Source organism: Mastomys coucha, unplaced genomic scaffold (assembly GCF_008632895.1).
Source record: "Mastomys coucha isolate ucsf_1 unplaced genomic scaffold, UCSF_Mcou_1 pScaffold12, whole genome shotgun sequence".
NCBI classification, from domain to species: domain Eukaryota; kingdom Metazoa; phylum Chordata; class Mammalia; order Rodentia; family Muridae; genus Mastomys; species Mastomys coucha.
The window spans coordinates 92,415,596-92,428,600 of record NW_022196894.1 but is presented as its reverse complement, the minus strand read 5'-3'; the positions used below and the strand labels follow the sequence as shown (position 1 = coordinate 92,428,600).

The 13,005-nt window shown below is 37.7% G+C and overlaps 1 protein-coding gene across 1 annotated transcript in view; it reads right to left on the bottom strand.

Annotated features, from left to right (window-relative positions):
* The window catches only part of Ttc3 (tetratricopeptide repeat domain 3), a 108,703-nt gene that overhangs the window by 88,057 nt on the left and 7,641 nt on the right, over positions 1 to 13,005 (bottom strand). The window contains exons 3-9 of the mRNA XM_031360615.1: positions 6,844 to 6,998; positions 6,521 to 6,563; positions 5,984 to 6,134; positions 5,496 to 5,583; positions 3,511 to 3,564; positions 2,286 to 2,406; positions 423 to 508 (exon numbers count right to left, since the gene is read on the bottom strand). Coding sequence (XP_031216475.1) covers positions 423 to 508; positions 2,286 to 2,406; positions 3,511 to 3,564; positions 5,496 to 5,583; positions 5,984 to 6,134; positions 6,521 to 6,563; positions 6,844 to 6,998 — 698 coding nt within the window. The remainder of the gene's footprint in view (positions 1 to 422; positions 509 to 2,285; positions 2,407 to 3,510; positions 3,565 to 5,495; positions 5,584 to 5,983; positions 6,135 to 6,520; positions 6,564 to 6,843; positions 6,999 to 13,005) is intronic.

Below are 13,005 nucleotides of genomic sequence, written 5' to 3'. Positions count from 1 at the left end.
TAGACCAGGCTGGCCTCGAACTCAGAAATTCACCTGTCTCTGCCTCCCAAATGCTGGGATTAAAGGCGTGAGCCACCACCGCCCGGCTTAAATATTCTCTTTAAAACTGAACTAGGAGTTAGTCCTTCCTGAGTTAACTGTGGCACATGGTCTGCATACCAGTAAGGCTGTTACCAAAGAATATCATATTTGCTCAATATAGTATAAGCCTGGTTGAAAAAAATTCTAATTTTTAAATCATTAGAAATTTTGATTAAGATAGCATTTCTTCTTTAAAAAAAAACCCTAAATCAGAATTCCTCATCATTTCCCCTTAAGCATGTTAGTATGTTACTTTACAGTTGTTCCATTATTTTATTACTGAAGCCTACTAAAAGTTTAACAGACAATCTTAAAATACATTTATAGGTAAGTATCCTTACCTTCACACACTGCATGCAACTGTGCCTTCTAAATTCTTCTAGCAAGTTGCAATTTTCAGTTACAACTTTAGTAATATGGTACTTATCTGAAATTTGTATTAGAAGAAGGTGAAAGAAAGTATTAGTTTTAAAACTGTACTGATAATATTCTAACTCTTGGTTTAAATAGGTAAGTCTATTATTATGTTCATTTTACTATTAAGTGTTTTCAAATAGTTCATGTGTTTTTGTAATGTTATGGATACATTAAATAGTTAAAGAGTAAAAACTTGGGGCTGGGAATACAGTTCTGTGATAACAGCAATTACCTAACACATTTAAGATCCTGGGTTTATCCTTGAGATCTCAATCAATATGGTAAAAAGTAACAGAAAACCACTTCATTGCTTTTGTGAATAAAATCTGTTTTTATTTCTAGCAATTAAATTTATTATTACAGTATCACTGGAGTGATATTATTCCTTCTTCCATATGCACTGTGATTAGCGCTCCTAATCACCAAAGCCAATTCAACAAACAGTATCAAGTATTCAATGTGCCAGATAGAAGGTTCAATAAAAATGTAAAACAAAACTCTGAAAAAATATTTTCTAAAATGTACTTACTGTAATAAAGTATTTAAAAGGTTTTAATACTTGGCTTCATAATAGTGAGAAGTTATTTGAAATATTATTCTATCAGAAAAGTTAGTAAACTAATAAAAACAAACATAAATTTTGTATCCAAAGGTTACCAAACATTTTCTGCACTTTAGCTATGATATAAAAATGATTTTAAAAGTTTGATTTAAAAATTTACTGCAACAAAATTATAGTTAATCTTCTATGTAACAAATCATTAATTTTCAAGATTAAAGAAACATTTAACATTTAAGATTTGAGCAAAATCGGATGGTCACCAGACAAGAGGATTAAGACACAGAGTTAAGTTTTGGAAAAAAGCCTGTGTTCTGACTTCAGAGAACATGAGTGAGTTCTAGTACTTATAAGACTGAGGAAAATTAACTAACCCAGTGGTTCTCAACCTCCTCATGCTGCAACCCCTTAATACAGTTCTTCACGTTGTGTGGTGACCCCAGTTAGAGTTATTTTTGTTGCTACTTCGTAACTGTAATTCTGCTGTCATTATGAACCAATATAAATATCTGATATGCAGATGGTCTTAGGCAACTGATAAATGATCATGACCCACAGGTTGAGAACCATTGCCCTAAACCCTAAAATCCTGACTTTACCCCTGAAAACAACTATAGCTACCCTGCAGAACAAGAGAGAGAATCAGAAATGAGCCCATGTTGGAATGCTCATGTATGCTGAGCTGTTTCTCTGTTCCTCCACTGTAATTACAGGTCTTCAGAACAGCAATGAAAACAAAATCTACACTCTCTGGATGCAACACACCGCAGTGGCCAGCAACCCTACAGTCTCTGTTTACTTATAAGCATGTAAACCCACTGACAAAATCCTCACTCTTCCGTCTCAGTCACAGTGACAAGTTTCTGCACCTATTACAGGGCCAGTATTCCCTGTTCTAAGACTGTAAGCGTAGCATAAAAACACTGCTAATCTTCAAATGCTTTAAAGCAAAGCAGAGAAGGCAGCTCCACCTCAGGCAGAGAGCAGCGTGCATCAGTAGAGTGAGGACATCCACTAAGTAGCAGCTGTAAGACTGTAACACCACAACAGCAGCGAGGCAAGAAAAGAACCAGCTGACTGCAATGTTTAAAACCTCATTTATTCGAGCATTATAGCAGAAGAAAAGCAGCCATTCCTAAGATGAACTGAATATCATCTATGAACACATCCCATCTTCCCAAATAATAGTCTTTAAACAAGACTCAACATTTAAAGCACTTATACTTACATTCAGTAAAGAAAATACTTAGCATGGGCCAGCAACTGTCAACTGATCCTAATTTAGGTAGAATTGTTATATCACCTGTGTATTTTATCCAATTTAAAGCATCTTCCATTGCCAAGATTTTCTGTTTCAAAAGAGGAATGAAAAGGGGATCTGAGTTTAAATCTAAATGTATGTGGCACTGTGTGTTTGCCTTCTGTAGCATGTCAGACCATTACTATGCATCTCATACACTGATTTTTATCACTTCATCATGCACAGAACAACAGGGCTCCTACATAGAAGTTAAGAACAGTCACTGTGGACTCACAGCTATCTTCATGTGACCGTAGACATCTCACAGATCAAGAGTGTTTCTACAATGATTACAGATATGGAAGTTGAGGTCTATAACCCTGGGCTGTTGAGGTAGCAGGAGAATGCAGTAATACAAAGGTAGATGAGGACTCTCAGGTCACATAGTCGACTAGAGATCTATCCTTGCCAACAGTTGTAAAGGCACAGATCAAGGTTCAGAACAGAGCCACATGATCAGTAGTGTATGGCTGGGCAAAAGGGCAATCAGTGCAATGGTACTCATCAGGAGTTCACAAAATATTCTTTTTACTTTATCTTATTCTTAAGAATCTGAATAGCTGAATTGCCAATGTTCATATTAGGTTTAAAGGAAATACAGACATTTCTGTCTCCAGTAAATTACAAAAAGACTGATTTTTTTGTTTTGTTTTGTTTATTTTCGAGACAGGGTTTCTCCATATAGCCCTGGCTATCCTGGAACTCACTCTATAGACCAGGCTGGCCTCAAACTCGGAAATCCGCCTGCCTCTGCCTCCCCAAGTGCTGGGATTAAAGGCGTGCGCTTGCACCACCACCGCCCGACTTCTTTCCATTTTTTTTTTGTTGGGGGGCGGGGCTGAGACATCTTTGCACATGAGCATGACATATATATATTATCATACCAAGGACTTAATTTCATTGGAGGAATATATGTGAAGCAAATAATCTACAGACAGAATGAGTAACTTGCAAGTCTTAAAACTATACTAGATATATGATTTTAAAAATGAGGTAAGTCTATAAAGTAAGATTTATGCAATATATAGAAATTAGTATTACCAAACACTACATGTAAGAGATTGGGTATATGGAGTCATATCTGAGAAACATGCAGTGACTGACTACTGATCATTTGCAGTGCATGTGCTGGGTTCTCATGTTTAACACTTACATTTTCTATTTTATAACCAATTTTCAATAAGCCTTCAATAAGGAATGAATCATTCTGCAAAATAAAAAAAAAAAAGAACAAAAACCACACATTTTTCCTTATTCTGTCAACTTTGTTTGAATTATTTTCTTTTTGGAGGGTTGGGTAGGGTGGCGTGTATGTATGGGGGCATACACATGTTTATGTGCACTTGTATGTGTATGGAGGCTACAAGTTGACCATAGATGTCTTAATCACTATTCATCTTTAATATGGAAAGAAGGTTTCTTACTTGAACACAGAGCTCACTATTTCACTAATCTAGCTAGCCAGCCTACCTTTGATAGTTCAGTCTCTGCCTTCTGAAGTGCTAAGAGTACAAGCTGGCCACCATTTCTACCCAGCACTTACATGAGTGCTGAAGATCTAAACTTCAATCCTCACTCTGGCCTGGTGTCTTCCTAGCCTCGTACCTGAATTTTCTAATGGAAAAAAAAAATGCCTATTTTAGAAAAAGTTGTGAGCTACACAGGGACATCTCAGTTAACAAAGGAGCCACAGACAGGACAAAAGTCCCGAGACAGTAAGAAATCTGAAAACTTATCACTTACATTACATTCCAGCTGTGATTTCCCAAGACATCACTCACAAGTCTGTGCCCATGCAGTACGAGTTATGCAGGTGTAGTGCACATAATCAAATAAGTGACACAGCAGTTGGCAATGATAAACAGCCATGGTTGGGTATTTACTGCAGCACACTTTCTACCATTATTTTAGACTACTCACTGTATTTAGAAGGGGGGGAAGGGAGAGAACAGTAGAACAGCATGCCACACTGTACCAAGCTGCAATATCATACAACCATGTTTATCCTGTCTCTTGTTTACAGCAGGAGATTGGCCACTATTATCTTGGCTTGGCATTAAATACAATCTATGAGATTCTAACAACAGGGGAAAGAGCTACCAGCTCAAACTCAGTCCTCAGAATGTGTCCATGTCACTAAGTGATATCTAACTACACTACTCTATATGCTTAGCAGTGTATTCCCCACAGCACTGACAGGGTTCATTTGTCCCTTTAGCATCCTAATAGAATTCAGAAATGGTCTTCCATATAGATCTAGTTAAAAGTTATACTAACTTTTAAATGTACAGATTTTTGAAGTTCATTACACCTAGGCTTTTAATAAAAGTATATGCATCATTTGTAAGTTATTACAGTTGATTTCAGCAGAAAGCACCTTTACCAAATGTAAGTTTTAACTAGAACAGTACCAAACACTGAAACAAATAAAAAATCATATAAAGATCGACAACACAATACAAAACACCCCATCAAGTCTTTCATGACAAACTCTACTCAAATACAAATTACTTGTTGATGGTGGTGGTGTACATCAAAAGATAACCCATCACTTTAAGAGCCTGCAGGAAGAGCTTTCACAAACCACGGCTTACTTTCATTTATGATCAATTCCAGCTTCTATTCCTTAGCAAGATGCAATCCTGACCACCCATCCCCCACCCCAACTCTGGCACATGGAACCAGTATATTGGCCTTGTCCCTTCAATAACAAGCATGTCCATAAACAAAACACAAATAAAAGCACTGTCTGCTGACAGTACAAGCTGGAACTACAAGGTAAACACCATCTATTTGCATGCTTTTGCGTGTTTACTTGTCTTTTTTCTTTTATGTGTGGGATGGATGGGAACACAGTATAGTGCATGAACTGATAAGAACATATGTGTGGTGAGCCATACATACATGTTGAGGCCAGAGAAGGACATCAGGCTGCTCTCTAACACCTTCCATCTTTGAGACAGCCTCTCACTGAATCTAGAGCTAGGTTGGTGGCCTGATCCTCCTGTCTTCGCCCCTTACCACAGTGTTGGGTTACAAGGCCCCATGCTCACACAGCAAGCGCTCTTACCCACTGTGCCCTCTCCAGCTCCTGTTCATTTACATTCAAATGAGTGGGACCCACATTCTACCACTTACTGCAACTTTCTTTGCCAAATCCACAATGTCTTCCATCAACTCAAGATGTTGTAATTTCTTCAAACTTATCTCAGCAGCACGAGAACGGCTTAAAGACAATGTTTTTTAAGATTAGGATCCCAAATGTTATTATTTACTGAATGTTACATTTATATGAACTTTATATTTATAGTTCTACTTAAACTATGTGGAAAGTTCTTTTTTCTTTACTCTATCAGGTATTCAATAAGCAAACCAGACACTGATATCTTTTCCTCCTTTCTGTAGCACATAGCTATAAGTTTACAACCTATTACTATTCAGGGAATTCATTAAAAGGTTATAACTACTCATTTATACTCAAATCCCAAGTCTTGTCTTTACTATCTGGTTAAGCAAAGATAACATTCCAAAAAGAGGCACGAGCCTCCCACTGTACTTGGTGATTCTCAGTACTAAACAATATGCTAACACAGTTCTTAAACAACTATTATTATATAGTAACTTACATGGCTTCTACACAGGGGTGCAATCTTGATATTATAGAACTGTGTTGATGTTGAAAGAGAAGTGGCCAGAAGATGTACAGCTTAATGGCATCACAGTAATCTTGCAGGATGGAGAGTGGCTTACTGCACCATATATTGCAGATGTCATATTCTTAATTGAAAAGTTTAAAATTAGCATTTTCAAATGGATCTATACCATTAATAGAGGAAAAGTAACAAGAGTATAAGAGTAAAAATTGAAGGAATAAAATATTCAACTATTAGATATTAAGAAAACTTAGGAACTGGTTATAGCTTTACAAAAGATTAGTTTCTAGTCTGACACAAGAGTCACAGCATGCTGATCAAAGCTGCCCTTGAGGTTCTAATCCTTCTGCCTCAGCCTCCTTCCCAAGTGCTAGAGTTACAGGCCTATAGAACCAAATCAAGCTAAAAATACATTTTAAAAGATTTATTTGTTAGGTTGGTATGACTGGATGGGTAGACCTCCCTTAATAGTCTTGCAACAAATTAGCATTAAAGTATTAATATACTCACCTAAATTTTTCTCACTTTGGGCATAATCTTTATATTGCATACCCTAAAAGAAGAAAATTATTCTGATTTTTATCTGGTAAAATGTGAAAGTATGTATGATTTGTGGTTTCTAAACTCATCTCGGGCCTTCTCATTGGATTGCTCTGAATTTGTTCCTTTTCCTCAGGAGCCTGGTTGATCTCCAGTCAAAGTAACTACTTCTCACCACTCTGACGACATAGCCCTTTCCTTCTGAAATCATCTCTTCAGAAACATGTGTATTTCTCTGGTCAATACATATGCCACAAAAACTGCTCTAAAGTAGAGTTAGCAAACCTACTCACCATGCCTTCATAGTAAAGCTGGGTTACTCGAACATAATCATCAGTGGTAAAGTCAGGAGTACAGATACAGTCATCCTCATAAGGGTAATCTTCCAGTAAGATATCATCTGCCAAACTGAGACCTCCCTCAGCAAAGTCATCCATGCTGCACAGTCCTAGGAGACAGTGACAGTCTAGTCAGCAGGGACACCACCTGAGGGAATGGAGCAGCAGCCTTTTTCCCTGTGGTATATGAGAATCATGTTGGGTCCTGTATCCTAAGGAAGTAACTCCAATCAGAACACTGAAGTCTGCATATCCTCATCCCTAATCAGCTGTTCTTTTTCCCAGGCTCTTTCCAAAGAGCTTAACCTGTTTCTTCTTTAGGTTCATAGTCACCAACTCTACTCTGAACTCAAGGGATATGCAGCTCCCATAGATAGAATACAAATAACTAAGGGCATCTGACTCTATGTGTACCTAGGAAGATACGTCTTCAGAAAGCGTTTGCTGAATGTAGAAGAGACATTCTCCTACTCTGTACTTCTCTGCCTGCTATATGATATATCATAAAATATACAATTTCACAGCATACAAACTGCTACACTCTCAACCATCCTGCCTCTACTGAGCAATCACTTTCTGCTAGCTGCTCATATTTCCCTAGTTTTGTTCATCTCTCAGTAAATCTCTATGTAGGGCAGAAGGGCAAAGTTGGAGTGATTTGCTTAACGTTCTGCTCTCCATGGACACATCCAGACTTACCACCCTAATCATCCCTTGCTACTCTCTCAACTACTACAAACATACCCTGTGCTGCTAGACTGCAAGTAAGAAAACATCTTTACTTTATCAAAAAATATTTTTAATGTCTATTTCAGTGGAAGAAGAAGAAAACTATATTTCTGTACAAATATATTTTGAAACCATTTCGGTAAAATAAAGTAATTTGCTCAAGGTCACAAAGTAAGGAAAGATTCAAACCCAAGATCTGGCCTCATGATCTTCTCTCACACACAGTAACTCACCAGCTACTTTTCCTTATCATAGCCTCCTACTCAGCTCTTGGCTGTTTTCACATTTAAGAACACTGGCAATCAGTCTTCTCTCTTTCAAGTCTACCATCCCAGCCATATTAAGGCCTATGCTGATGATGCCCTTCTCAACCAAAATAAATGTCACTGCCTACCTCACTAGGCTCCTCTTCCCAGGGCCACTTCTAACACCATATCTACTGTTTTTAAATCTTTCACTCTGAGGTATTCCTCTCTGACCACAACAACAATCATTACAGCTGTCTTCTTTTCCATCACCTCCTGCTCGTCAACCAAATCAAGAATTTTCTTCCTTTCCCTACTGAGTCCTCTATTTTCATCCTCTCTTGGCTTCCTACAATTTAGTTCCATTTCTACCTTTTGAGAGAACACTACTTTTAATAAGGCTATTAATAGAATGGTCAGCAATAATATCTGAGAAGTTTGCCTGTTGTTCATGAACAACAATTCCAGAGTATAAGAAATTTACATAATAGCTGAAAAAATTAAAGACACCACAGCAGCCAAAATAAGGCACATAATATGGAAAATGTTATCCTCGGAAATAAGTGTATATATAATATGTATACATTATATATACTTTTAAGTTCACATTTTTTACTATAAATACAGAAAAAGACAAGATCTGTCATAACCACAAAATCAGCACCATGGTATAAATTACAATACAATTGGCAGACAAGTCCCTCTAACATGATGCTAGTCATTCAAGTCTAGCAGGTCTCATGACACTACACACAGCAACAACCTGTACTGTGTGATAAGAATGCTGGTGCACGTTTCTAACGTTTCATTTTGTTTAACCAGAGAAGCAATGTGGCAAAATGGAGCATGAACTCTGGGTTCAGAGTGACTGGGCTGGAACCTTGATGCTCCCATTGCCTACGTGTGTAATCCAGGGCAAATTACTTCTCTGTGCTTCAATTTCTTTACATACCAAGACGGACTAACAATACTACCTTCCTGACTAATCAGCTAGTACATGTGAAGTACTTTCAAGGTACCAGGCATGTTAAGAAATACAATAAATACTAGCTATTATTAGCACTGGAGATGAATTTTTAAAATCTACTGTTTTTAGATGATGCCAGCTAAATAGTCTACCTTAATTGCTAAATCCAAAGAGGACTTTTCAGCTTACAACTTACTTGACACTGTGGACCACTTCCTCCTTCTGAGGACTCTTCACATGGACTCCAAAGACCATCTTCTGGTTCTCCTTCTATTGGTCTGGCTGTTCTTTCTCAGTCTCCTTCATGGCTCTTCTTGTCCATTTCCCACTACCCAATGTCAACTCTCTTTTCTTCTCACTCTCACTCTCTCTGAGTGTCCTTACCCATACACCCATGGCTCACAGCAACACTTTCTGAACTTCTCATCATTTGCATTCTCCATGATTTTTGCTGCTTCCACCTATTGCATGAATTTTTACTTAATATTTCCCTGTCATGTTTACTTAGCCTAAATAATAATGTCCATGATATCACAGGTTTGTTATACAAGTTTTTCATACACATTAAGTCACTATTAAAACCTTCCAGGTATTTATGTATGTACCATTTGAATTAACTCAGATGGTACTACCATAGAAAACATTGGATTCCAAATTCCCAAATGCTGAAGATTCTCAAATCTCTGCAGGCTGGGCCACATCTCTCAAGTTCTAGAACTTCCGAGTCAATTGCTACTAGACCTTAACCAAAATGTCTCACAGCCCTCATATTCAGGAAGTTCAAAATCAAACTTTTTTTCCCCTCAACAAAAACTGTCAAAAGAAGCTAAGTCCTTTCTTCTTTCTGCATACTATTTGTCAATTATTGCTCTAAAAGCCAAATGGTTGTCCAAACTAAAAAACGCTAAGAAACCAAAAATGCAGATCAACACTGACTTTCCCCTCTCCTTAAACATTTCCATCCAATTTACCTACACTACTACTTCCCTTAAAAAACAAAAACAAACAAAGCCGTGTGAATACAGCACACAGATACTTCATGTCTAATCCAATGCCTCAGTCCTGTCTTTATCTTTCCTCCTGCACAGTAACAAGCAGTCTCCTAGGTGGTGGTTTGCCTTCACCTCAGCATCCTCTGAAACTCAGCCTGTCTCACTGGTGGAAGTCATTCAGCAGCCTCTCCTTGGCAGCAATCTGCACATACGGCCTGTTATAACACCACTGCTGCTTCTGTCTCTATACAACATGGCCTAGGCTCAGCCACAGTGGCTGTCAGTCATTCCCTAGCAACCTTATTCTGCAAGTTCAGGTTCTGCTCAGTTCAGGAAGCAATTCCTAATCATCCCAGTGCACTGAGTTGATGTCTGCAGTTTTGTAAGCTTAGAGCATCATGCCCAAACCACTGACAGCAGTTTTCACACTATTTGATCATCTATATTTATCTGTTACACCACTCTGGGCCTAGGGGATGCAAACTGTAACAAACTCAACATGTGTAGTTACTTAAAATTTTCCTTTAGAATAAATTAACCTATACCTTAATTTTAAACTTGTTTTAATATAAAAATTTTAATAAGAAATCCTATTTGATGAAAATTTTTTTCTAATACAAACTAAAACACCACAATTACATATTAAAACAAAGTACTTACTAGATACTGAAGAACTCGAGCAATAAAGGGTAGTGGGGAATAGAGCACAGGTTTTAAGACAGTCTCACTACTGCAGCTCTAGCTAGCTTGGAACTCATTATGTAGCCCAGACAAGGATACTCTTGTATTCACAGATATCCACCTATCTCTGCCTCCCAAATTCTGAAATTAAATGTGTGTGCCCTCGGGTCTAGCAGATTACAGATTTAAAAAAAAAAAAAAAAATTTAAATGCTTTGTCCATTCATAGAGGAAAACACTTAAAGCTACACTCTCTCCTTCTCCAAAAGCAACAAACCGAAGCTAGAAACTAAACTGACTTCTAGAGCTAGAGGCAATGCTGCCAAAAGCCACAATGGCGCAGGTGGTAAACCCCTGGGCCAGGAGCCCAAGTGTATCTTGAGAATGATTCCAGTTCATCTCTGACTCTAGCCAAAACTGATACAATGCTTTCAGAAAGAAAAGTACTCCCAAGTTTAGACTCAAATTCTCACAAAGATGAATCAAATAGTCCATAATCAATCATCATCAAACAAGGATGTAGCAACCTGTGGCTGGAGAGATGGCTCAGCAGTTAAGAGCACTGACTGCTCTTCTGAAGGTCCTGAGTTCAAATCTCAGCAACCACACGGTGGCTCACAAACATCCGTAATGAGATCTGATGCCCTCTTCTGGAATGTATGAAGACAGCAACAGTGTACTTAAACATAATAAATAAATAACTCTTTAAAAAAAAAAAGAATGTAGCAACCTATCATGACAGAGACAATAAAAGAAAAGAAGTTATATTAGAAACTTCCACCATAAATTTCAGACACTGAGTTGTCCAAATACAGAATACAGAACAGCTAAAGATTTAAAAATGAACACAAACATTACACTAAATATGATGGAAAGGGAACCACATAGAACTTTTAAAAATAAACCAGGAATGGTGGTACATGCCTGTAATTTCAACAACTCAAGAGAAGTGGAAAAATGTACAAATGCAAGGTTAAGTTGAGCTACATAGCAAGACCTTGTCTCAACAAATACCAATACAGATAGATATATGATTGACAGGAAGGTAGATAGGTGTTAAAAGTAAAACAAAAAAATGTACAAATTGAAAAGATTAACACAGATAAAGAGAAAACTGTTTAACTAGATGATAAGCTCATAAAAACTAGAGATGAAACAAAGACATGGGAAATTTGAAAGAGGAAAAGTAACCCAGAAAGAGATGAATATACACATCCAGTTAAAACTTCATTAAAAACAGATAAAAATCAGACGCTACTTAAATAGCACAGGACTTACAATCTTCTAGATTTAGTCAAAGGCAAAATTCAGACTGAAGAAAGACCAGGTATCAAAATGTTGTATTATAAAAGCGGGAGCTAGAGAGACAGCTTAGCAGTTAAGAGCACTTCCTTTTCAAGAGGACCTGTGGTCAGCATCCACACCAGCTAAATGGAGAGCAGCTGCAGAGATTCCAACGCCCTATGCCAGCCTACAGAGGCACCTGTATTCATGTGGCACATACTCACACAAACACATACATGTAAAAAACATCTTTTAAAAAATAGTGGTGGCTAATTTTGACTGTAAACTTGACTATATCTGGAATTAATTAAAACTCGAGCATCTGGGCATACTTGTGAGAGATTTATGGTTTAATCAACTGAGGTGGGAAGACCAACCCTAAATCCGGGCCACACCTTCTAATGGCACCCCAGGAAATGGAAGATGGAAGCCTGTGCTTTTGCTTGCTTGCTCTCACTCTAGCTGGCAAGCTCATCTGTCCTCTTACTGAGGCATTCCTTTGCTGGCATTAGAACCTACACCCTTGGGACTCCAATGCAGACTGAAGACCAGCCGGTTTCTAGGAATCCTTCAGAACTCCTACTCTAGGGAAAGAGTACTTAAACTTCCAGCACTGAATGTGAACTGAACAAGTACACTGGCCTTTCAACTGGGAGGCAGATATAGCTGGCTACCTGTACCATAGCCTGTAAGACACTCTAACAAATCCCCCTTTAAAACACACAGACACATACACACTCTCCCCCTGACCGTGCGTGTGTGCGTGCATCTGCTTTCCTGGCCCTTTAGAGAACCTTGAGTAATACAAGTAGTATATTTAAATTTAGTAGTAAAATGAGACACTCCCAAAGACAGACAATCAAATGTAGCTAAAGTAAAACAATATTTTCTTCAAAAAAGAAATAAAACTGGCAAAAGCCTGCATATCTTTGCTATACTAACAGAAAGATATTTTAAGAGCCTTGAACTATATCAAAATGACTTCTTAAATTCAAGGGTAAAATAAAAATGATTTTAGAAAACAAATGAGTTGACCATCAATCAAGATATCAGAATTAAACAGGAATTTCTAAACTTAACAATTAAAAGACTTCTAAGTTCACGGCCAGCCTAGTCTACCAAGTGACTTCCAGGACAGCCAGGGCTACACAGAGAAACCCTGTCTCAAAAACAAACAAACAAAAAAAAGAAAGAAGGAAAGGAAAAGAAGAGAAAAAAAA